Source organism: Triturus cristatus, chromosome 4_1 (assembly GCF_964204655.1).
Source record: "Triturus cristatus chromosome 4_1, aTriCri1.1, whole genome shotgun sequence".
Classification (NCBI taxonomy): domain Eukaryota; kingdom Metazoa; phylum Chordata; class Amphibia; order Caudata; family Salamandridae; genus Triturus; species Triturus cristatus.
The window spans coordinates 981,827,604-981,854,016 of NC_140585.1; the positions used below are offsets into that span (position 1 = coordinate 981,827,604).

The following is a 26,413-nucleotide window of genomic DNA, read 5'->3' on the forward strand; positions in this document are numbered from 1 at the left end:
GGGAGTGCAGCCCACGCCACTGGATGTATTCCTTTATGTGCGGTTGCGACAGGGAATGTGGGCGCTTCTCCCGGATATTCCACGAGAGCCAGCATGCCTGGGGCCTCTGCACCAGATGTTAGGGTCCAAGGAAGGCAAACACTTAGTATCTAGATTATACCACGCAACACACGAACATGGGGAGCAAAACATTGGCTTGGCTAGGCAGCATTGGGAGGAGGATGTGGGGCAAGACATCACAGATGAGCAGTGGAGCTACAACTGTCTCCAAATGGCGCGGATCTCCTCCAGGTGCAGGTTGAGTGATACATTACAAATACCTGCATAGACTATTGCACACCAGTGAAAATGTTCAGATTTCTGTTGACAGACAACGACTGTTGTATTAGGTGTGGACAACCGGGGGCTGGATTCTTACACCTAGCCTGGGACTGCGCGGTGGTGCAGGAATTCTGGGAACAGGCGTTTACAGCACTGGAGACAATGGTAGATATCCACATACCCAGAGACCCACTGCTTGCACTATTAAGCTATACAAAACAGCTGCCCGGCAAATGCAGGAAATTTGTAGCATTGTCCCTCCTACTGGCAAAGCGCAGGGTGGCATGTCGGTGGGGACGGGGACGAGCACCGAAATTTAAGGACTGGATGGCGGACCTACTTTACTGTCAAGAGCAAACTACCACGTACGCTGAACTACTGCCATCTGCCTCCAAGCCCAAAGACATCTGGGGACCATTACATGGATATCTTCTGGCCCAGGATCCTACGAACACACCTACCCCATAAGCAGCAATGCCTTCGAGAGGGTTGAGTGGGGTATTACTGTGGTCTCTTAGTGTTAGGTGATAGCAAGAACGTTATGTCTATATGATTGAGACTCTGCTGTAACCACCGATGTTAATAATGCCGGTACACTTTAAGCTGACTGAACAGGATAATAGCTGATGTATGTAAAAAAGGGAAATCGTGCATGCAAGCATGATTCTGATTGCCATGCCGCTATAACACTGCTATGTTATATTTTGTCAAAAATTTATAAATAAAGTTAAAAAAAAAGCACTAGTGAGTTTAATCAAGGTCAAATTCCTTCACTGGTAAATTAAGTGATTTTGCCCAAGATCATAAGATGTTGAGCCGATACCAGGACTCAAACCCAGGTCCCCAGAACCAAAGTCAGCACCTATGGCATTAATGCCAAATCCGCTTCTCCTTGAAACATCCAACGTTTCCACTAGTATTGGGACGAAGGGGAAAGGAGCGAGGCTTTAAAAAAAATACAAAAAGCTCTTCACTCTTACCTGCCAGTGGATGGAATCTTCAGGAATGATACAACCGTTATAAACTCCTTGCAGTGAAACGTACTTCCGACGTGGGAAGCAACATTTGGAGCAACTAGACCTGAACTTCAGGGGGGGGGGGGGGGTGCAACGACTCCCAGCCAGGGCTGGTCCTAACACCGATCGCTTCAGCACATGTTGCGGCAGAAGGCCACGCTTCCGGATTTAGACGTCACATGGATCGGGGAGAGCTCCAGTGGGCAGTCTTCCCTGTGAGCTGTCCCATTTCAATCTCTGCCCTCCCTGCAAGTTTCAACAGCAGCTAGGGCCGTGGGGTCTGATTGCATTGCTGAACATTGATAATCCGTAGTCTTCCTTTGTCACTCACCTCCACACAGACATGGCTGAAGAGCGTGGGTACTGAGGCAAGACACGACAGTAAGATGTTATGGACACGGATTTTATCATGCGTGAATTGACAGTATCTGAATGGATGGCGGCAGCCATGTCCAAAGCCTTAAAAAAAAAAAAACAGGACCTCCTGTCTGACCAGTTTTTACCTGCAAAGGGTCGCAGTTGGACACACCCTGTGGGTGCAGGCGGGTCCCCTAAGTGTGGATCAGAGTTAAGAGAAATCCGGAACAAAGGCATACTCGACAAGTTGCAAAGTCCAGAGGGATGATGTAGCTGCTGGGCCCAGTGGTGTATTTTGACCAGAGAAGGGTGCCGCCCATAAAGGGGCTTCTGACTAAGACCTGGGGATACAATTGCCTTCACATGTGCGCAACACCCATAGGGCTCAAAGGGCTTCAGCGCCCTCAAACCCCTGGCCCCCAAACCCACCCGTAGTGTGTGTCAGCCCCGGCTGAGACAGCTTCCCGGGCGCGCACACAGTTTTAGAGCTGCCAGCCGCACCAGAGTACTTCACAGGTATTTAAAAGACCATTTACGCGTTAATGAGGCTTTGTTGTTTTTCACCCCTTCTAAGAGCCCCTGAATCTCCACTCTTCCAACTGCTGGAAGAATTAGCCCCCCTCCCACTCCCCACCACCTCCAAAATCGTTGCGCCTCTGGCCTTCAAAGACCTGTGACTCCAGACACTCTCAGCCGAGCCCCCAGCAGCTGGAGCTGCAGCAGCCCGGGCTGAGATACAGGACTGGCTCCTGAAAGCAACAATTGAAGGTGAAGTGCGCGCCCCCCCTGGAGATTGGCTGCGCACCCCCAGGGGGGAGCACCCCACAGTTTGAAGACCTATGCTCTAGTGGGTAGTCCAGTCTGGATATTGTCTTTAAATGTTATAGTCCTGAGCAGGCAAAGGCTGTAGGAAGGCATCGTGGGGAGATCTGCTGGGATGGACTTTGGTGATATCACCCCTTATCCGATTGTAATTTGTCAAGAAGCAGTTAAGAGTACGTAGCTTGTTGGGACCTGCAGTGGTGGACTAAACTAAAGCTCTCCTCTGGCCAACAGCAGGTGGCAGATCTCTTAAGTTATTCCATGCCGGTTTGGTTGAGGAGCGATTTATTGTTGTGGTGTGAAAGTGTACAGTACTGGAAGATGGACATGACTCTTAGCTGCTTTGACTTGTGGGTGTGCGAGTGGCAAGCAGTATAGGGAAATTATTACGCAGTTTGCATGAACTACAATCGACTGCTGAATGTTATATTAGTATAGGCCAGGAGGGTTATATATTGTATTGCATTGTAACTGCATTTATATAGTGCTTATTACCTCGGATGAGGCACTGAAGCACTTTATGAATGGCAACACACTGCTTAGGAACCCAAGGTTAGTATTTTTTTCAGTGATGGTCGGTTATTGGAATTAGTCCTGTGCTCTTAAGGAAACTCATTTAATGTATTTAGTTCAGTCTATGCAATAGATTACATTAACAGAAGCTAGGTATAACCCTTGGTAGGAGGGGGTATAATTAAGTGGCAGTGCTAGACTCAAGTTGCAGGCCTAAAAGTATGAAGGACCTGATGTGGTACAGCAGATTGCCCTTGCACTGCAACACATAGGGGTTCAGCGCATACAGAATAATCTATGCCCTGTGCTGTATTCTCTTCTGAATAACTAGTTTGATCACAAAAATCAGAATTTGTATTGAAATACAAAGGGCCTGTTCAGGATTGGGGTTCCAGAGAACTGAGGACATCCTTTCTCAGGGTGCATTTTATGCAGCCTGACACTGCAAAGAGAACCACCTCTTGTGCCGCCAGCTGCTAAAAAGTGTATGGACAACTTTCTAACTCTCCCTTTTATCACTGACAGAGGAAAGCCAGCTCAAGTAGTCCAGATTCTAATGCTCTACCAGACAGAATGTGGACAGACCAATTTTGGTGAATAGACAAAGTCGTGAAAGGAGCATCATGCCTTTGAAGATTGACTTCGATGCTACGCCTAGTCTACACCTCTACATAAAACTTACAGCAGTGTTGTCCGTCAAGATGTGCACTTGTCGTTCACACAGCTTGAGACGAAAACCTGTCATTTACAGGCATATGGCCCACAATTTCAACAAGTTGACCTGCAGTTGAAAGTCCAAAGGATACAGACCACAAGGATGCCTAAGTGAGCACCCTATCCCAACAGGGTAGTATCTGTCCCAACTGTTGCTTGTGGCCAAGGAAGAAAGAAAGGCTAATCACTGAAAGCATGTTTGCAGAAGAACTGTATTGTCTTGATCAGAGGCAAGTCAATGTCATCTTAAAATCGCCCAAAAATGTATTTGACTGCTCTTCCAAGACAAACTGCAGCTGCTGCGTTCAGTATCAAGTCTGCTGGCTGGGAAGATATAAGGGGCTATCAACTTCACCAATCAGAGTAGATTTAGCGGACTGAATGGACATCTGAGAGAAGGACACCATCATCTAACAAGGTTTTGGAACCTGTCCAGCTGTGGGAAAGTCTTTATGGAATGTCTGTGTGCAGGAGCACCTCAAAGAACAGCAGTACCTGCAAAGAGAAGGGATGATTTTCTCCTGTTGACTGAGAAAAAGCGCTCTTGCACAAGGGTGATTAATGTGTGGGTCAGCTGCAACAAGTCCACAGAGGACGTCTTCACTAGCCAGTTGTTTAATTAAGGATAAAGATGGATCCCTGAAAGTACAAATGAGCTATTGCCATTGACTTCATGAACACTCCGGGAGCACACAACAGGCTCATGTGCAGGATGGAAAACTTGTAGCGTAACAACCGCAAATTTAAGGAATTGGTCTGCAATATGGTGTTAAAATATAAATCCTGGAGTTCTAGAGAAACAAACCAGCCGAGCTCTTACTGCACCCCCAGAATGAAGGGAAGAGTTGTCATTTGAAACTCTTTTCAGGAATTCTTTAGAAACCTCAGATGCAGAATGGGCCACAAGCCTTCAGCTTTCATGGGAACAGTGAAGTATCTGGATTATTTACCCCAACCTCCCTGGTGTGAAAGATTTTTCAGATTGCATTTTCCCCCCGGCAAGGAAGAAACTTCCTTCAGCTAGAGGTTTTTGTGGGGGATAGGTGGCAGATTTCCCCAGAAGGAGATGTATAATCTGAAGCACCCACTCATCACAAATGATCTCTTTCCAACACTAGCAAAAATGTGAAACCCATCCCCAGACGAGAAATTGGAACTCAGTCAATTTTACACATTGGGTGTGGAGAATAAAAACGTGGTAGACTGAACCTGGCCCATCTATAAACCCACTGCCTCATGGACAGTGAAGGTGGCTAAAGCAGATTGATGTTCCTGATGGTATAATCTTCAAAACGATCTGAATTTATGGTGAAATCGTCTTGCTGGAGAATCTAGTCCCTGGATCAAGGCTGTAGCCGGATCAGCAAGATTCGCTCTACAGTGCCAAATGCTCTCTCAGCAAAGAGGCGTTCCCCCATCAAAAATCATCCCTAGCAACTTTGCCTGGATGTTACTGGAGAAGCCAGTGAATTTAAGGATGACCTTCTAAACACAAGTATGCCTCTGACACCATTAATCACAATGTTTCATTTCTCTGCAGTCCTATTAATTAACTGAGTTCCAATTTGATTTTTCTTTTTTCAATTATTTTAGAAAGAGAAAACACTTCATCTTACAGACTTTCGCCTATCCTTTACATAAAAACGCATAAATGTCTTATACACTTTTTTGTGCTGTTTCACATAGACTGATAACATAACATACATGACTTTGGTGCTTTGAACAAAAAATCCTTACAATACAGTGCAAGAATGTCCAGTTAATTTAACTGTTGGAACCCTAACTTGCTTGGTCCTCAAAATGAACAGTTTCTTGTGGTCCTTAGGAGGGTCAGAAAGGTTTTACTAGATATTTTTAAGGGAGAGCAGTAAATCGATTATTGTTCCAGTCTCCTTATTGTATTCCCGATGTGTTCTGAATCGCTGCTTGTTTATTGCCAACGCGTTTCGACCTTTAATATTTGGACCTGAATCTTTGCAGTAAGGTCTTCCTCAGGGCTTGTCAAAGTTCTGGTGGGACATCTTTTGCCTGTAAGGATAACAACGTACCTAGTTTTAAAGTACGCTCGTTTTTGTTCATAAGAGTGATAAAATGGAGTGAACTTACGTACCGCGTTTCTAATTGTTTTTCAAGACTGACAGCTTCTTTTTTCCTAAAAAGATAGATGTATTTATTCAGACGAGAGTTCCCTTATGTTATTGTGACATGTACACTCGTACTGAACTTTCTGGATTTGATTAGTGGCTACCTACCCGCTCTGGTGGGTCGAGAAGGAAAGCTGTTCAATGTTTGCATGTATTCGGCTCTGTTCGTTCATACAATGGCTCGTTTCTCTGTGGATATAAACATTAAGCTCAATGAGTTTTAGGGAGTGAAAGTTTTGTTCTTTTTTTTCTTTTCATTTTCAATTTTTTCAACCCCCGTGTTGGGACCTCCACCTTGCTGGTCTTGAAAATACTTGTGTTCGAAAAATGGTGAATCAGCATTTCTTTTTTTGTTAGTTTGGATGTGTGCTGGGGCAATAATTTCTTGCTCGTTCTAATGCAAGCGAAGGTAAGTTTCCCTCTACTCATGTCACCGGTGTGTTATTAATCGGCAAGCATTATTTCATTTCAGTCCCTCATACCTTACTGGTTCTGAAGAAATTCACGGACTCTTCCTCTTGATGCTCGTTCCTTCTGCTTCGGCGGCGTTTGGAGGTTTCCTTCGTTTGTTCGTGAAGTTGGTTTGGTCCATTTGTGTTGCAAGTGGCGTGACTCTGTCCTACGTCATTCCGTGAAAGTTACCATGGAGAGGTTTGTTTAAGAAGCTTTATTGAACGTACTCAAGCTGGTGGCTTCCATTAATGGTGTAACGTTCTTTTCCATTAATTTGCTGTGTTTTCATTTTGATGATCAATAAAGTGTTGTAATGGCTTATGGTTTCCCTCTGTAGGGCCAGTCTGACTTGTATTCTCAGTGTGATTCTTCATCTGTTTGCAGGGATTACTCAGTCTATTTGTGGTGATTGTGACGCGACTACGTCTGCTCGGCGTTCCGAACACGTTACCTTGGAGATGATTTTTTGTGTATTTGTGGAAACACACATGGCTTGCATTGGATAGTTATTCAGTCAGTTTATATTACATATGACGTGACTGATTATATACGGCGTTCCATGGTCATTGCCTGGCGCTGATAGCTTGCGGTGAAATGTACCAGTTTATCGGCTGATTCACTGTGTTGACATGTCTGTGAACAATAAAGTTTTTTAGGCTCATTTAAATTCCTTCTAATTTAAGTGATAGTCTAACCTGTATTCTCAGTACTAAAAGATTAGGGGATTCAATTGGAACCCTTTGTTTATATGATATGCGATAATTATGTCATTTCATTTAAACAGTTCAATTGTCCTCAGAAACATTATCGTTTTTGCTTCTTCGATAGAAGGGCGTCGCTATTTTTTCCTTGGATGTGTCGTAATACTGTCCATTTTAGTTCATTGGGGCCGTGGTTTTCAATATAGTGCAAGACCATTGGTGCATTTGGAGTCTTGCACTTTATTCTAGAGCGATGTTGGGAAATGCGGTTTTTTTATGGGTTGAGTAGTTTTTCCAATGTATGCTTGTAAGCAGGGGCATAAGACAGTATATAACATTGTGAGTGTTACAATTCGTAAATTTTTCGTGATTGATGAACTTGGTGCCGTATACAAATTTTGTTCCTTTGAGTGTGCTGTCACATGAAACGCAATTGCCGCATTTTCTGTGTCCTTTGATTGGTGGTAGTGACAGCATTGTTCTTAAGAGTTGTTTCTGGTTTTTTCATAGTTGTGTTGGCACGTACAAGTTTGTTTTATGCTGGTGTTTTTTTTCAATGCAAATATTGGAGTTTGTGTAAATACTGGAATACCCTTGACTGTGTTCCAATTTTTTCTGATGATTTTTTGCATTTCATTGGTGTGTCCTGAAAAGGTTGTCACAGACAAGGGGCATAATTTCCTTCTTGTTTTTTGGAGTCAAAAGAGACTGAGTGTACCACGCTCTTTTAATCGCCTTTTTCATTAGTTTTTTTGGATAATTCCTCATTACCAGTTTTTCCAGAAGTTCTGTTGCGTTTTCAAAGTAGTCTTCCTTTGTTGAGCAGTTACGCCTTATCCTAAGTAACTGGCTGAACGGTAAATTCACGCAAATTTCGCTGGTGAAAACTTGAAAAATGCAAAAATGTATTTGTCAGTTTTTTTTGTGTAGAGTGTAGTATATAGACGGCCTTCATGTTTAATCAAGAGGTCCAGGAAGTTCATTTCTGTTTTGTTGGAATTTACAGTAAACTGAATGTTTGGATTCCTGTTTAGCCAGGCCACAAATGCTTCTAGTTGTTCTTCGTTGCCTCTCCAGAGAAGGAACACGTCGTCGATATATCAACGCCAAATTTGAATGTGTCCGTCATGTGGGTTGTTGTTGTATATCCACTTCTCTTCAAATAATGCTATAAACATTATGGCCATTTCTGGAGCGAAGGGACAACCCATCGCAGTACCCATGATTTGCAAAAATTGTATATCATTGAATGTAAAGAAATTGTATTTTAGGCATATTTCCGCTAGCTGTAGTAGGAAAAAAGTTGGTACATTATGTGGTCGAACGAGTTTGTCCCAAAAAAACTTTTAGCGCTTCAAGGCCTGCTTCTTCAGGAATATTGGAGTAGAGACTCACAATGTCAAGGGTGACTAATATTTCATTTTCTTCATCAAATGGATAGTCTTCCAGCATGGTAATCACTTGCATAGTGTCTTTTATGTAACTGGGTGTATCGCATACTAGCGGTTTCAAGAATGTATCTACGTATTTGGCAGGTCGTTCTAGTATAGAGTTGACTCCCGAAATTATAGGTCTTCCCGGCGGATTACTTGGATCTTTATGTATTTTTGGGAGGACGCAAATAATTGGTGTCCTTGGATTTTCATTGATTAGAAATTGTGACTTTGTTAACCAACCTTCTTCATTTCCAATTTCTATGATGGTCAATAGTTTCGCTTTTATGTTTTTGTTCCAATCTTCATCAGTTTTTCGGTAATATTTTTTGTCAGATAATGGACGATGTACTTCCAACTCGTACTTCTCTCTGGGCCAAATCACTATGCCTCCGCCCTCGTCGGCTGGCTTTATTATGAGGTTTTTGTTTTGTGATAGATGGTCTAAGGCCTGTTTTTCTTCTTTCGGGAGGTTCCATTTAGTGAACACTTTCTTTTTTCAAGGTTGTCCAGGTCTCTTAATACATTTTTTTCAAATGTCAGAAGTTCAACAGGCATGTTTGTGGCACTGGGGAAGAAAGTCGAGGGATTTATTTAACCTGAAAAATTTTGTGATGTCATCTCCATGCTTTCTTGAAAGAATACTTCAAGTCGCATTTTGCGAAATAATTGTATTATTTCCAATTTGGTTTGGTTAAGGTCTGGTTTCACAGTTGCAATAAAGGATAGACCCTTCTGTAATACTTTGATTTCGTTTGTAGATAGCTCGTAGTTGGACAGGTTGTACATGCAATCTTTATCTTTTATTACCAGCGGTAAACGTTCCTCCTGGTGGTAATTTCCCCTTGGTATTGGTTGGATTGGGGATTGTACCACCTGTTTGCTCGTGATCTGCCTTTGGGTCGGCCGTTTCCTGTCTAAAAAAGAAGCCGGCTGGTAGAATGGTCTTTGTGGATTGCTTCTATTGCTTGAGGAGGCTTCGTTCTCGCTTGAACTCTCCGAAGTGGATGAGGCGTCTGAAAATGTGAGGAACTGTCTCCTGCTTCTTCCTCCGTATGTTCTTAATGCTCCTGTGTTTTGCGGTTGTTTGTAATACTCTTTGTCTAAATATGGATAGGTCTTTTTTTGTGAGAAATTGGTTATATCTTTCTGGAGTTTTAATCTTTATGAGTCTTCTGTGTTTTGTTTTTTTTGAAGGTCGCATTTTCCTTTTCCAATTTTGTCAATAGAGCTTGGGCATTTTCTACCGCTGTATTGTTCAACAGGGCTTCCTCCAATTCCTTGATCAATTCTAGCTCTTTAAGGCTCAAACGTTCAGCAGTCTTAATTAAATGGAACATCCAGTCTCTTGAACACTTGGTTCCTATATGACTGAAGCCTTCCAAGTATTCAGGTTGATCAACAAATATAACAGGGATGTTTTTTACTTGTAGACCCACTGGTATCCTGCCTGCCCTTAGGTGTTCTAATAGTACTTCTCCGTGCAGAGCTGTTCGTATTTGTTTTTTCTTTAACCTTGTTATTTTTTCCAAATCAGATTGTTGAGCATAGTTGGTTGAAGTGTTACCTAGATTGAAGAACTCTTAAGACGACATCCACATTCAATGTTCTCTTCTCCTGAGAGATTTGGGTTCTGTCATTTGTGTGTTGAATATGGTCTGTAGTAGATTGGTCTATCTCTTGTTTGCCGGAAGTCACTTGGTTATTGGTACGCAAGTTCCTTTTTAAAAAAAAAGGAACTAGGGTTGAGCGGTGTTGTGTCCGGATGAAGGGAAGCTCAATGTGGATTGAAGACACTTAGGGTACTTAAAATAATTTCCCATAGAGAATCAATAGCTCACGACACTCGGTTATAAGTACCCTAGGTGTCAAATCCACATTGAGCTTCCCTTCATCCGGACACAACACTGCTCAACCCTAGTTCCTTTTTTTAAAAAGGAACTTACGTACCAATAACCAAGTGACTTCCGGCAAACAAAAGATAGACCAATCTACTACAGACCATATTCAACACACAAATGACAGAACCCAAATCTCTCAGTATAAGAGAAGAGAACATTGAAGAACTCTTAAGACGACCATCCACATTCAATCTAGGTAACACTTCAACCAACTTTGCTCAACAATCTGATTTGGAAAAAATAACAAGGTTAAAGAAAAAACAAATACGAACAGCTCTGCACGGAGAAGTACTATTAGAACACCTAAGGGCAGGCACAATACCAGTGGGTCTACAAGTAAAAAACATCCCTGTTATATTTGTTGATCAACCTGAATACTTGGAAGCCTTCAGTCATATAGGAACCAAGTGTTCAAGAACTGGATGTTCCATTCAATTAAGACTGCTGAACGTTTGAGCCTTAAAGAGCTAGAACTGATCAAGGAATTGGAGGAAGCCCTGTTGAACAATACAGCGGTAGAAAATGCCCAAGCTCTATTGACAAAATTGGAAAAGGAAAATGCCACCTTCAAAAAAAAACACAGAAGAGGCAAAAAGATTAAAGATTAAAACTACAGAAAGATATAACATTTCTCACAAAAAAAGACCTATCCATATTTAGACAAAGTATTACAAACAACTGCAAAACACAGGAGCATTAAGAACATACGGAGGAAGAAGCAGGAGACAGTTAATCACATTTTCAGACGCCTCATCCTCTTCGGAGAGTTCAAGCGAGAACGAAGCCTCATCAAGCAAAAGAAGCAATCAACAAAGACCATTCTACCAGCCAGCTCCTTTTTTAGACAGAGGAAACAGCCGACCCAGAGGCAGATCACGGGCAAACAGGTGGTACAATCCCCAATCCAACCAATACCATGGGGAAATTACCACCAGGAGGAACGTTTACCGCTGGTAATAAAAGATAAAGATTGCATATACAACCTGTCCAACTACGAACTATCTACAAACGAAATCAAAGTATTACAGAAGGGTCTATCCTTTATTCCAACTGTGAAACCAGACCTTAACCAAACCAAATTGGAAATACAATTATTTCGCAAAATGCGACAAAGTATTCTTTCAAGAAAGCATGGAGATGACATCACAAAATCTCAGGTTTAAACAAATCCCTAGACTTTCTTCCCCAGTGCCACAAACATGCCTGTTGAACTTCTGACATTTGAAAAAAAAAAAAGAAAATTTATTAAGAGACCTGGACAACCTTGAAAAAAAGAAAGTGTTCACTAAATGGAACCTCACGAAAGAAGAAATACAGGCCTTAGACCATCTATCACAAAACAAAAACCTCATAATAAAGCCAGCCGACAAGGGCGGAGGCATAGTGATTTGGCCCAGAGAGAAGTACGAGTTGGAAGTACATAGTCAATTATCTGACAAAAAATATTACAGGAAAAACTAATGAAGATTGGAACAAAAAGATAGCGAAACTATTGACCATCATAGAAATTGGAAATGAAGGCTGGTTAACAAAAAAAGTCACAATTTCTAATCAATGAAAATCCAAGGACACCAATTATTTACGTCCTCCCAAAAATACATAAAGATCCAAGTAATCAGCCGGGAAGACCTATAATTTCGTGAGTCAACTCTATACTAGAACGACCTGCCAAATACGTAGATACATTCTTGAAACCGCTAGTATGCGATACACCCAGTTACATAAAAGACACTATGCAAGTGATTACCATGCTGGAAGACCATCCATTTGATGAAGAAAATGAAATATTAGTCACCCTTGACATTGTAAGTCTACTCCAATATTCCTCAAGAAGCAGGCCTTGAAGCGCTAAAAGTTTTTGGACAAACGCGTTCGACCACATAATGTACCAACTTTGTTCCTACTACAGCTAGCAGAAATATGCCTAAAATACAATTTCTTTACATTAAATGATATACAATTTTTGCAAATCATGGGTACTGCGATGGGTTGTCCCTTCGCTCCAGAAATGGCCATAATGTTTATGGCATTATTTGAAGAGAAGTGGATATATAACAACAACCCACATGACGGACACATTAAAATTTGGCGTCGATATATACACGACGTGTTCCTTCCCTGGAGAGGCAACGAAGAACTAGAAGCATTTGTGGCCTGGCTAAACAGTAATCCAAACATTCAGTTAACTGTAAATTCCAAAAAAACAGAAATGAACTTCCTGGACCTCTTGATTAAACATGAAGGCCGTCTATATACTACACTCTACACAAAAAAAACTGACAAATACATTTTTTGCATTTTTCAAGTTCTCAACAGCGAAATTTGCATGAAAATTTACCGTTCAGCCAGTTACTTAGGATAAGGCGTAACTGCTCAAAAAAGGAAGACTACTTTGAAAACGCAACAGAACTTCTGGAAAAACTGGTAATGAGGAATTATCCCAAAAACTTCTGAAAAAAGCGTGGTACACTCCGCGAGAGTCTCTTTTGACTCCAAAAAACAAGGAAAGTATGCCCCTTGTCTGTGTGACAACCTTTTCAGGACGCACCAATGAAATGCAAAAAATCAGACAAAATTGAAACACAGTCAAGGGTATTCCAGTATTTACACAAACTCCAATATTTGCATTGAAAAAAAACACCAGCATAAAACAAACTTGTACGTGCCAACACAACTATGAAAAAACCAGAAACAACTCTTAAGAACAATGCTGTCACTACCACCAATCAAAGGACACAGAAAATGCGGCAATTGCGTTTCATGTGACAGCACACTCGAAGGAACAAAATTTGTATACGGCACCAAGTTCATCAATCACGAAAAATTTACGAATTGTAACACTCACAATGTTATATACTGTCTTATGCCCCTGCTTACAAGCATACATTGGAAAAACTACTCAACCCATAAAAAAACCGCATTTCCCAACACCGCTCTAGAATAAAGTGCAAGACTCCAAATGCACCAATGGTCTCATACTGTATTGAAAAAAACCACGGCCCCAATGAACTAAAATGGACAGTATTACGACACAAAGGAAAAAATATCGACGCCCTTTATCCAAGATACAAGCAAAAACGATAATGTTTCTGGGGACAATTGAACTGTTTAAATGAAATGACATAATTATCGCATATCATATAAACAAAGGGTTCCAAATGAATCCCCCAATCTTTTAGTACTGAGAATACAGGTTAGACTGTCACTTAAATTAGAAGGAATTTAAATGAGCCTAAAAAACTTTATTGTTCACCGACATGTCAACACAGTGAATCAGCAGATAAACTGTTACATTTCAACGCAAGCTATCAGCGCCAGGCAACGACCATGGAACGCCGTATATAATCAGTCACGTCATATGTAATATAAATGGACTGAATAACTATCCAATGCAAGCCATGTGCGTTGTTTCCACAAATACACAAACAAAAAATCATCTCCAAGGTAACGTGTACGGAACGCCGAGCAGACGTAGTCACGTCACAACCACCACAAATAGACTGAGTAATCCCTGCAAACAGATTAAGAATCACACTGAGAATACAAGTCAGACTGGCACTACAAACAGAGGGAAACCATAAGCCATTACAACACTTTATTGATCATCAAAATGAAAACAGCGAATTAATGGAAAAGAACGTTACACCATTAATGGAAGCCACCAGCTTGAGTACGTTCAATAAAGCTTCTTAAACAAGAAACATCTCCATGGCAACGTTCATGGAATGACGTAGGCACGCCACTTGCAACACAAATGGACCAAACAAACTTCACGAACAAACGAAGGAAACCTCCAAACGCCACGGAAGCAGAAGGAACGAGCATCAAGAGGAAGAGAGTCCGTGAATTTCTTCAGAACCAGTAAAGGTATGAGGGACTAAAATGAAATAATGCTTGCCGATTAATAACACACCGGTGACATGAGTAGAGGGAAACTTACCTTCGCTTGCATTAGAACGAGCAAGAAATGATTGCCCCCAGCACACATCCAAACTAACAAAAAAAGAAAGATGCTGATTCACCATTTTTCGAACACAAGTATTTTCAAGACCAGCAAGGTGGAGGTCCCAACACAGGGGTTGAAAAAATTAAGAAAAAAAGAACAAAACTTTCACTCCCTAAAACTGAGCTTAATGTTTATATCCACAGAGAAACGAGCCATTGTATGAACGAATAGAGCCGAATACATGCAAACATTGAACAGCTTTCCTTCTCGACCCACCGGAGCTTGTAGGTAGCCACTAATGAAATCCAGAAAGTTCAGTACGAGTGTACATGTCACAATAACATAAGGGAACTCTCGTCTTAATAAATACATCTATCTTTTTAGGAAAAAAGAAGCTGTCAGTCTTGAAAAACAATTAGAAACGCAGTACGCAAGTTCCCTCCATTTTATCACTCTTATGAAGAACAAAAACGAGTGCACACTAAAACTAGGTACGTTGTTATCCTTGCAGGCAAAAGATGTCCCACCAGAACTTTGACAAGCCCTGAGGAAGACCTTACTGTAAAGATTCAGGTCCAAATATTAAAGGTTGAAACGCGTTGGCAATAAACAAGCAGCGATTCAGAACACATCGGGAAAACAATAAGGAGACTGGAACAATAATCGATTTACTGCTCTCCCTTAAAAATATCTAGAAAAACCTTTCTGACCCTGCTAAGGACCACAAGAAACTGTTCATTTTGAGGACCAAGCAAGTTAGGGTTCCAACAGTTAAATTAACTGGACATTCTTGCACTGTACTGTATTGTAAGGATTTTTTGTTCAAAGCACCAAAGTCATGTCTTTTATGTATGTTATGTTATAAGTCTATGTGAAACAGCACAAAAAAAGTGTACAAGACATTTATGCGTTTTATGTAAAGGATAGGCGAAAGTCTGTAAGATGAAGTGTTTTCTCTTTCTAAAATAATTGAAAAAAGAAAAATCAAATTGGAACTCAGTCAATTAATAGGACTGCAGAGAAATGAAACATTGTGATTAATGGTGTCAGAGGCATACTTGTGTTCATACGGTCAATGTACTGATTCTGGCCTCTGAAATCCTTAACGAATCAATCCCCTGACTTTTATGTCTAGTGAATTTAAGGGTGGCACCTGCTGATCATAGGTATACATATAGAGTTACCCAGGTTATTTGTGGAGTCCATCCCAGTCTAGACCGCTTTGCTGTATGAAGGTGGTCTTAAACAAAGGGACAGGAATTGCCACATGGATATGCTCTGGATGACTGATGACTGCTAAATAAGTTACAGCCCAAAGGGCATGGGAGTATCAAGCCAAGAGGAAGTTGGCATTTCTAGCTCGGAGGGAAAAAAATGCATCCAAATGTTTGGATTCCCTGTTGAGGGTACAGAAGGGTAGATTTTAGGCTTATGCTGTGGAAAAGACGCCTGAACTACTAGGTTCTTATGCACCAGTACCTAGCAAGTAAGTCCTAGGATCACTTAAGTTTCCTAGAAGCCACCAATACAACTCCTGGGGTGGAACTGTGTTCTCAGGTGCTTTGTGTTCAGTTAATGCATTATTGGAGTTGAAAAATACATCTGCAGACTATGTGCCTGGGAAGACTTCAGTAAACAAACTGGACTGAGGTTGCTTAATATGTAAATGTATCTGTAGTGCCTCAGATGCCCTTTGAGTTACGGCCTAAAATTCAAGATTGTTATGCTGCTTAAGGTTCCATCCACATTTGTGGTTATTCAAAATTTTCTATTGGGTGAGGAGTCTAGCACAGTCACTTTAAAGAACCATGAAAAGTGAGTCACCAATATTAAGATAAGGTGTCACTGTCAACATCCACGTCCCTGAGAGGTACGCCTTGGAATGGCAGGGTATTGAGTCAAACTCCGAAACGTCACCAAAGATGGAAATCTATCAATGGTTTCAGTCGGAGTGCTGTTCACCACTAGTAGCATTTCAGATGGATACTACTGAAACGCTAAGATAACCCAACTTTTTGACCTATGGCTTGTGCACATGTATCCTTCTCTGGAGTGAGTAGATACCAGTCAACTGTGGTGCTCTAGAAGACCAGGGGTAAAGGTAAGGCTACAGCAAGGATCATGGATGTCTTCGCCATATAGGCTAGTGAGACACTTTCTTTTATAGGTTCCCAAATCTGTTGCAAACATTTCTGAGAAGTGGGTGCTTTTCAGCTTCACAAACAAGCAGGTTAATGCTAGGAAACTGTATCTGAATACATGTTATTACAAAAAGGTATGCGGTAGCCCTTTCTACTACAATAGGACACTGGTTCTCAAACGTTTTAGAACCACAACCCACTTTTTATAACAAACTTTCACGAATCGCCTACCTTTCAAAGGCATGAGGCAGGGCGATTTTTAAATGCAACTAAAGCATTGTGTGGTAGTGCATGGTCATTTATAGACAGCACATTTTCCATTGAAATAGCCACTAAATTTGAACAGACCTGCAGTTTTACTGATTATACTATATAGCACACTAATGATAGTGTGGAAATTGTGTTTCTGTGAATGTTTATTTGTGCATCATAAAGAACAAGTTACTAACCTTCGGTAACGATGTATCTGTAAGAAACATTAGTTAGTTAGATTCCTCACCTTAGAATATCCCCAGGCGTCAGACTGGATCCGGAAGATTTTTCGTCAGCAATACCCCTTGCGCGTCGCTAGGCGTCGTCTGCGGCTCCGCGTCCGTCGTCGGCGTCGTGCGCCGGGATGACGTCGGAGTACTTAGACGCCGCCCTCGCGCGCTGACGTCAGTTCTTGTACATAGCCTTCCGCGCCAGGAACGCAGAGCCATGCAAAGACCGACACTGGTGCCAAAAATAAAATCTAGGGGCCTGAAAGGACAACCTTAACCCTAGATGTCAGTTCGCAGAACGGGGAGGATGGGAGGGTCGGTGAGGAATCTAACTAACTAATGTTTCTTACAGATACATCGTTACCGAAGGTTAGTAACTTGTTCATCTGAAAGAAACACGTTAGTTAGATTCCTCACCTTAGAATAGATACCCAAGCAATACCATCCCCGGTGGTGGGTCTGCGAACCAAGATCACACCAGAAAGTCCTGGAGGACAGAACGGCCAAAGAAGCCATCCCTCCGGACTTGGCTGTCAAGGCAATAATGCCTGGCAAACGTGTGTAGAGAAGCCCACGTCGCCGCCTGACAGATGTCCTGCAAAGGGACTCCCCGTCCCAAGGCAGTAGTAGCCGCCGTGGCCCGAGTAGAATGGGCGCGCAGCCCAACAGGAGGGTCCTTTTTAGCCAAGGAATAGCAGATTTTTATACACAAAACGACCCACCGAGAGATGGTTCGTTTGTGCACAGCTTTCCCCTTCTTAGCGCCCACGTACCCAACAAAAAGCTGGTCGTCCACCCGGAACTGTTTTGTGCGGTCCAGATAAAAGGAGAGCGCACGTTTTGGGTCCAGACGGTGGAGCCTCTCTTCCTCTTTGGAAGGATGCGGAGGCGGAAAGAAGGTGGGCAAGGTGACAGACTGCCCAAGGTGAAAAGGAGTCACCACTTTAGGAAGAAAGGAGGGACGAGGCCGAAGGACAACCTTGTCCGGATGAACAGATAGGAAAGGAGGCTTTGAAGATAAAGCCTGGAGCTCACTCACCCGTCTAGCCGAGGTGATGGCTACCAGAAAAGCAGTCTTTAGAGTTAGAAGACGAAGAGGGCAATTGTGAAGAGGCTCGAAGGGAGCGCACATCAGGAAGGTCAATACCAGATTCAAGTCCCACTGAGGCATTACAAAAGGGACAGGAGGGAACGTGTGTGTAATGCCTTTGAGAAAGCGTGTAACCACAGGGGACTTGAAAAGAGAAGGCTGATCAGGAAGCCGCAAGAAGGCGGAGATGGCAGCAAGATAACCTTTCAGGGTGCCCAGGGCAGAGCCCTGCCGGGCCAGAGAAAGAAGGAAGAGGAGAACCTCAGAAAGAGGGGCGGAAAGGGGATCCACAGCCTTTGCTGTGCACCATGCCACAAATTTGTTCCACCGGCAGGCGTATACCGACTTTGTGGAGGGACGCCTGGCTGCCAGAATGATATCACAGACTTCAGGAGGCAAGTCAAATGGCATCAACTGCCGCCGCTCAATCTCCACGCATGGAGGTGGAGGCTGGACAGGTTCGGGTGGAGGACCGTCCCCTGCTGCTGCGACAGAAGATCCTCCCGAAGGGGCAGACGTATCGGGGGATCGGTCAACAGACTGAGTAGCTCGGGATACCAGTATCTTCGTGCCCAATCCGGAGCCACCAAGATGACTTGGGCCCGGTCGCGCCTGATCTTCTTCAGCACTCTGGGCAGAAGTGGTATAGGCGGAAAGGCGTACAACAGACCGCAACTCCACTCGTGACGAAAAGCGTCGCCGAGCGAGTGCCGCCTTGGAAATTCCAACGCGCAGAACTGCTGACATTGCGCGTTCTCTTCGGTGGCGAATAGATCTAACCAAGGCTCTCCCCACTGCTGAAAGAGGCCTTGCACCACTTCGGAGTTCAGACGCCATTCGTGATCCATCATGCACCGGCGGCTGAGTTCGTCTGCTCTGGCGTTCAGAGAGCCCGCCAGATGTTGAACCACCAGGGTGACGCCCTGGTGTTCCAGCCATGTCCAGAGGCGCAGAGCCTCCTGACAAAGGGTCCACGACCCCACCCCGCCCTGTTTGTCGCAGTACCACATGGCGGTGGTGTTGTCCGTGAACACCTGCACGACACTTCCCCTGACAGAGGGAAGGAAGGCTTTCAGTGCAAGCCGGATCGCTCTCAACTCCAACAGGTTGATGTGGAGACGAGACTCCGCCGGAGACCAGAGGCCTCTGATCTCCGCCTCTCCCATATGGCCACCCCAACCCAGGAGGGACGCATCCGTCACTACGACATGCTCCGGTTGGGGAAGGGAGAGGCTCTTGCCCTTGACCCACTCGCGGTCCGTGAGCCACCACTGCAACTGCTGTGCAGTGCCCTCCGAGATCAAGACATGGTCGGACAGGTTGCCGTGATGCTGGGCCCACTGAAACTTCAGGTCCCACTGCAGAGCCCGCATGCGCCGCCTGGCGTGATGCACTAGTAGGATGCAGGAGGCCATCAGCCCCAGAAGCCGCAACACTAGCCTGACCGAAACCCGGGATAGAGGCCGAAAGATGGGAATCAGGGCCTGTATATCCCGGACCCGCTGTTCCGGTGGATGGACCCGGAACTGCGCCGAATCGAGAACCGCTCCGATGAAGAGGAGCTTCTGAGAGGGACTCAAGTGTGACTTCGGCACGTTGATGGAAAACCCCAGCAAATGCAGGAGATCCGCCGTAGTCTGGAGGTGGGAGACGACTGCCTGGGGCGAGCCCGCCTTCAACAACCAGTCGTCGAGATAGGGGAAGACTGGGACCCCTGATCTGCGCAGATGAGCTGCGACCACCGCCATCACTTTCGTGAACACCCGAGGGGCACTGGTGAGGCCGAAGGGGAGCACGGTAAACTGAAAGTGCTCTTGGCCCACCGTGAACCGCAGGTAACGCCGGTGGGCCGGCAGGACGGGGATATGGAAATATGCGTCCTGCAAGTCCAACGCTACCATCCAGTCTCCAGGGTCTAGGGCAGCTAAAACCTGAGCCAACGTTAGCATCTTGAACCTTTCCTTTCGGAGGAAGGCATTGACGTTCCGGAGGTCCAAGATAGGGCGCAGGCCCCCCTTGCCCTTCTTGGGAACCAGAAAGTAGTGGGAATAACAACCACGACCTACTTCTGGACTCGGAACGCGCTCGACGGCCCCCTTGGCCAGGAGAGCCGAAACTTCCTCGCGGAGAAGATCCAAATGATCCCCCGAGATACGGTGGTGTTGTGGTGGCATGGCTGGAGGGGTCGTCTCGAAGGGGAGGGAGTAGCCCCTTCGGACGATTTGCAGCACCCACCTGTCCGATGTGATGGACCGCCAGTGGAGCAGGTGATGGCGAACTCTGCCGCCCACTGGCGTGGTATGGGCCTGAAAGCTCGGACTAGGAAGGCTTTGAGGCGGATGCTGCCGGGGTGGATGTGGGCTGACCACGTCGGCCTCCATTTCCGCCACGGCGGAAGCCACGTCCGCGACCGCGCGCAGGTTGGTTCTGCGGCTGGTGGCTCTGCGGACGTGAGGAGGCGCCCCTTCCTTGGCCACGAAAGGGGCGAAAAGCGGAGGTGTGCGCCCGCGGAGCCGAGAGGCCCAAGGACTTGGCCGTAGCCCGGGAGTCCTTAAAGCGGTTCAGCGCACTGTCCGCCTTCTCACCAAACAGGCGAGTGCCATCAAAGGGCATGTCCATGAGGGTGTTCTGGACATCCCCGGAAAAGGACGTGGACCGCATCCAGGCGTGGCGGCGGAGCGCCACCGTGGTGGAAATCGCCCGACCTAGCGAGTCCGTGGTGTCAAGCCCACATCTTATGGCGTGCCGTGCTGCATCCCTCCCATCGGCCAGAGCCTGGGAAAGACGCGTCCGGACCTCCTCCGGACACAGGGGCAGCACGTCCTCCACCGTATCCCACAGAGAATGGGAATAACGGTCCAAGAGACAGGCGGTATTTAAAGACCGCAGGCCCAAACTAAGGGACGAGAACAGTTTCTTGCCAAACTGCTCGAGTCTCTTGGAATCCCGGTCCGGCGGAGCGGTCGGGAAGGAGGATTGGGAAGTAGAGGCCTGGATAACCAGACTCTCGGGGGTGGGGTGTTGGGACAGGAAGCTGGGGTCGCCCGGAGCAGGGCGGTGGCGCCTGGCAACGTTCCTATCCACAGGAGGAACTGTGGAGGGCTTGGACCAGGTGCCCTGCAGAACGTCAGTGAGAGCCTCGTTAAACGGCAGCAGAGGCTCAGTGGAGCTTGCTGAGGTTTGAAGCACCTCAGTGAGGATGTTGGTTCTCACAGCCACGGCAGGCAACTCGAGCCCAAGGGCCTCAGCCGCCTTGCGCAGCACCACAGAAAATGCTGCACCCTCCTCCGAAGCCACGGTCGGAGGAGAAGTGAATCCAGCGTCTGGTGAGGTGTCCAGCCCGCTGGCCTCCCCCAGTTCATCTGCCCAGTCCTGAGAAAGCTGTGACTGAACAGCCAGAGGGTCCTCGAACCCCTCCCAGTCGCCCCCTTCTTCCGATTCCTGATAAACAGGAGGAATGATCGGAACCGGACTGTAGAGATGGTAGGTCTCTAGCGGCGTCGGATGCGGCGTCGGCGGACGCCGTGCCGGCGTCGGGTCCGGATGAGGGCTAAACTGGGGCGTCGGCGTCACAGGCGTCGGCGTCGGCGGCGCCGGTGACGGCGTCGGTGGTTCAGGCGTCGGCGCCGGTGGAGGAGTGACAAGGTCAACCGGCGTCGACTGGGGCCCAGGCATGGGCCCCGCGGGGACCTGCGGCGTCGAGACCGGAGTCGTCGACGGCGCCGGGGCCGGAGCCGCCGGCACGCGAGGTCGCCCAGTCGAGCCCGCGGGGCCCGAAGGCGCGCCAGCGGGCGTCGACGGCGGGGCCAGGCTCCTCATGGCCGAGAGGAAGGCACTGATCTCCGCCGGCGCCGCGTCAGCCCCAGGGACCGGAAGGTATGGGGGCGGACGCGGCACCTGCGGCTCCGCCGGAGCCGCGGGGGTGGAACCACTTGGACCCTCGGCCGAGTCGCGCGACCGGCGAGGGGAGTCCGAAGAGCGATGTCGCCTCTTGGACTTCTTTGAGTGTTTGGACTTACCCGACGACTTGGAGCCCGACGATCGATGGTGGCGTCGGCTAGGGCTCCGCGAGCGATCCTTGGACCTCCTCCTGGACCGGGATCGCGCACGACGCGGAGCCGAGTGGCGAAGCTCGAGAAGCTTGCGGGACCGCTCCCGCCTAGCCTTCGAAGTCAGGGCCTGACAGTCGTTGCACGACTCCGCGTCGTGGTCGAGGCCTAAGCAATAGAGGCACCGGCGGTGGTGATCGGTCACCGACATCAGTCGATGACAGTCTTCACAAGCCTTGAACCCAGGCATCCTACCGGCACCAGATGTCGACAGACAGGGATCAAAAATGATCAAAAAGATTTAGTCAAAAAAGACTAAAAGGGGTAGCTCTCCCGGATCTGCGCTTACTGGCGCGGAAAAAAGAAGAACTGACGTCAGCGCGCGAGGGCGGCGTCTAAGTACTCCGACGTCATCCCGGCGCACGACGCCGACGACGGACGCGGAGCCGCAGACGACGCCTAGCGACGCGCAAGGGGTATTGCTGACGAAAAATCTTCCGGATCCAGTCTGACGCCTGGGGATATTCTAAGGTGAGGAATCTAACTAACGTGTTTCTTTCAGATCTTGATTTTTTTTATCACATTAAAATCTGTTTCCAGTACCCTTCAGAATTACAAAATAAGTGCTTCATTTTTATTTTCCACACTGCAGGATGTATAAAATTTCAATTACAGGTATTTACATTTTGTTGTGTATTGCAAAAAACATCCTAAATGGTCACATAATTCACTTTAACTAACTCCTCTCACTTTGCAGTCAGAGAAAGAAAAGTAAACACCGATACCCGTGTTAAAAGAATAAAGCAGTCTGACATTTGATTGGTCTTTAAAAATTTCACATTTGCCAGTGATTGAAACACAGCATTTAAAGGCATCTTTATGTATTGCTCTGACTTCCGGAACCCACCAGTGGGTTGCGATCCACAGTTTTGGAAACCCTGCTATAGTGTATTTTACTGGCTATTCTTACGTGCATGTTAACTAGTGCGCCAAAATATGCCACTTCTGTTGCTCTACCACAATATTTAATTCAGTATGTATGGAATGCAATTAATATTTGTAAAACGTTTTGCTATGAAATCGATTTGTAGTCGCGTTTTCCGAACGAGATGGCAAAGTTACTTGTCAAATTGTTTATTTGGTATAGAAAGAACATTTAAAGTCAGACCTACCTTGTCTTTAAAATACGTATACAGGAATGTCTTCCAATCATCTGTCGCTACACTCCTGTAGGCAAATCTCTGAATGTATGCCCTCACAAACCCCAAAAAGACATCTAGAAACCAGAGCAACAAAGACAGAAAACGAGTACTTACAAGTCACATACATCTGAAGCATAAATTCTGCACATGTGCAAAATAGCATCGCAGAATAATCTATTCAAAATAATCATAAATCAGTGTAACCAAATGCATATCAACAGAAAACTAATTTTACTTATTATTTCCTAGTTTTAAAAATGCCTAACAACTTCAGTTGGTAGGACATTTCAGTAAACTAAGGCACCCACTGCAGCAACCATTTGTAACCATACGGTTATAAGTTGTAGTAATAGCTTGCCCACTTGATCTCACACTCTTAAGAGTATGAGACAATGGATCTACGGGGGAAATAAAGTCATTACCTAGACCTGGTTACAAAAATTTGGGGGTTTGTTTCCATTTATGGAGGTCACCACTGCTACTTTTACTAATATTTTGCAGTGTGTCTTTTTGTACCCCTCCCCTTGCCCTTCACCACACAAAATGTTTGATTGTTTTGAATTCCATTTCAAGGTAATATATTTCTTGGTTATAGTGTAGAGCTTTTTGCATAATGCCTGATACAATGAATATCAATAGAGGCTTACGTTATTATTTACTACAGCATTTGGTAATATCTCTTAAAAAAACATCCAAATAACGGAGATTCAATCATAAAACGCTGGAAGTTTTAGTGGATGGCACTGCGTCAAGTGGTTGAGGGTGGAAAGAATAAAAAAGACAACATTCGGTACAGTTTTATTGAAGAGGATTTGGTAGGTAAATGTCTGAAGGGAGAAGGAGCTACTGTTACCGTCTATTGGTGAGGAATGCAATACAGACTGCTCTATGAAGCAATGCTCATCCTCAATGTGACCGGAATTTTGCTCTAGAGCAGCTTTATCAACCAGGCACCTAACAGGTGGGTCAGAAGTGAGAGGCGTTAAACTGAAGGTTTGGAAAGCTATAGCTTTGGCCATCAGGTGGGTCATCAGTGTGTTGCAGGCAACTAGCCTAAGATGGGGTGGCATGTAAGGAGATTTGAGCCTCACAGACTGACTAACTAACCATACCTGTATGTCTGCAGTTCTTTGAGACAAGGGTCTATGGCTAACCAACAGAGAATGCAAATGTTTGAAGCAGATGGTTCATGCGTCTCTTGATGCCAGGGTGCTTCAGAGTCTACAAACATTTATGTGCGTATATACTTTATAGCCATCAGTTCTTGAAAATAAGTGCTTATAACTGCATTTTGTTCTGAAATTATTTTATCTATCTTTGCCACTCTTCCACTCAATTCCGAGGCAGCTCTGTACTGCTTCCTCTGAATTATCCGTATTGATTGTTCCAATACATGAAAAGGGAATGGAGGTGAAGTTTCTCTACCGTTCTTATATCTGGCCCTCACTTTAGACCCAATAGTAGTTTCTCTTTCAAATAATTGACAGGATAGTGTTGGAAGATTTATGGAAACTGCACAGTAAGATAGTTACTGGTCGTTTTGTTACTGCAAAGCTGATGAGCGGAATAACTGCCTGTGTGTTAAATAAGAGTATCTGGTGCTTCTGCTTCTGTATTACAAGGGATTCACTCACACCTTTTGTTTTTATTGGGTTTGTCAGATTAAATTGAGCCGCAAGAATTAAAAAGATTTAATTTTATTGTACGGTATGTATGAAAGACTAACATTTTATTAAAGGGTGTCACTTAGGGGGGGCCTGGCTAGCCATGCTGCAGAATGACCGCTCTGAGCGAGCTCCGCCGGCCGGAACGAAATCCTTTCATTATCCTGCAAATTGAGAGCGGCTGCGGTGACAGCCATTGCCTCTCGGTCTGCGGAGTGGCCGGGCAGCCCTGAAAATCGAGCCCGTGGCTGCGGGGAGATCATAGGCCGCGGCTGCTGTGTTCCCGCCTGGTTCTCAGGGGCGGATCTTGGGCTGGTCGGACTCCTGTACTGGTGTGGCGAGCTGTGGTTTGCCCACAAGTGGTGTGACTATTTGTGGGCACTATCCCGGAGGCCGCGGCCGCCATTTTGTAGGAGCGGTGCCAACGTATCGAGGTGAGAGCAGACAGGTCGGATAGTGGGGTCGTGCTGCTCCGGTAACTACCTGCGATAAGTCTGCGATCCGGCTGACGTTAATTACGCTGAAAGGAGCACACGTGTAAGGGGACTATGCTGCAAGTTTTATTTAATACTGGCACTGGAAATCTGACGACTTGTCACCCTCTTCACTGGTCCCAACCCGCCATTTCCACAGCACAGCCCCGGGGGCTGTAACAACAAACGCCTGTGCCTGGTGTGGCCTGCGGGGCGTACTAACCACCAATAAGCGCCACGGGGATCAGTTGATTCTGCCGCGTTATGGGCCGCTGGTTCGCACAGCTGGTTTGAAGTGAGGGGCTCGGAGAGACGGCATAGAGAAAGCGCCCGGATCAATATTGCACGCCCAGGCAACCCACTTCCTTCTCCCAGGTGCTGCCTCAACTATATAACACAATCGCTGGCTAGGGTGCGGCCGAAACAGGATCAACCGCATCTGCTGGGCCACCATTTGCCTTGCCCTTTGTGGATTCAGCCGAGCACTGTGAGGGGTGGTGCTGAGGTGGTGATCTGTGGGGCCCCGGGCAAAAGACCTCATCCGACAGGTCACATTTGGCTGTGAGCAGCTGTAAAGTTTTAACTCACTTGCGGACAGCAGGTGACCTGGTGAAAACCCTTTGCTGTTGTCAAGATGGGCAAACAAGATGCAAAACAGCCCAAATTGACATTTGAGAATAAGCGCTCCACGAGACACAGACCCGGACGCCCACGGGAATGTTCACCATGAACCACTGGCGGAGGATCAAGGGGAGGACCTGCGGACCCTGATGTTGGAGATGCGTTCCAGCATACGCAACATAGACACCAAATTGGATACTCTAACTGCGCAACTGGATTCTGTTAAGACGCAGGTGGCTACCCACGAGACCAGATTGGATGGCCTTGAAAATCGACACAGTTCCATGAATTTCAGGTGGACACTAAAAAACAACTGTTGCACACGGATAAATTGTTAGGAATTATTAGGGCCAAGAATGACGATTTGGAG

At 45.7% G+C, this 26,413-nt stretch overlaps 1 protein-coding gene across 3 annotated transcripts in view; it reads right to left on the reverse strand.

The window, feature by feature from the left end:
• The window catches only part of LTA4H (leukotriene A4 hydrolase), a 322,194-nt gene that overhangs the window by 98,846 nt on the left and 196,935 nt on the right, over positions 1–26,413 (reverse strand). For all 3 annotated transcript variants that reach the window (XM_085653897.1, XM_085653898.1, XM_085653896.1), the window contains exon 13: positions 23,256–23,359. In XM_085653897.1, the coding sequence (XP_085510023.1) occupies positions 23,256–23,359 (104 nt within the window). The remainder of the gene's footprint in view (positions 1–23,255; positions 23,360–26,413) is intronic.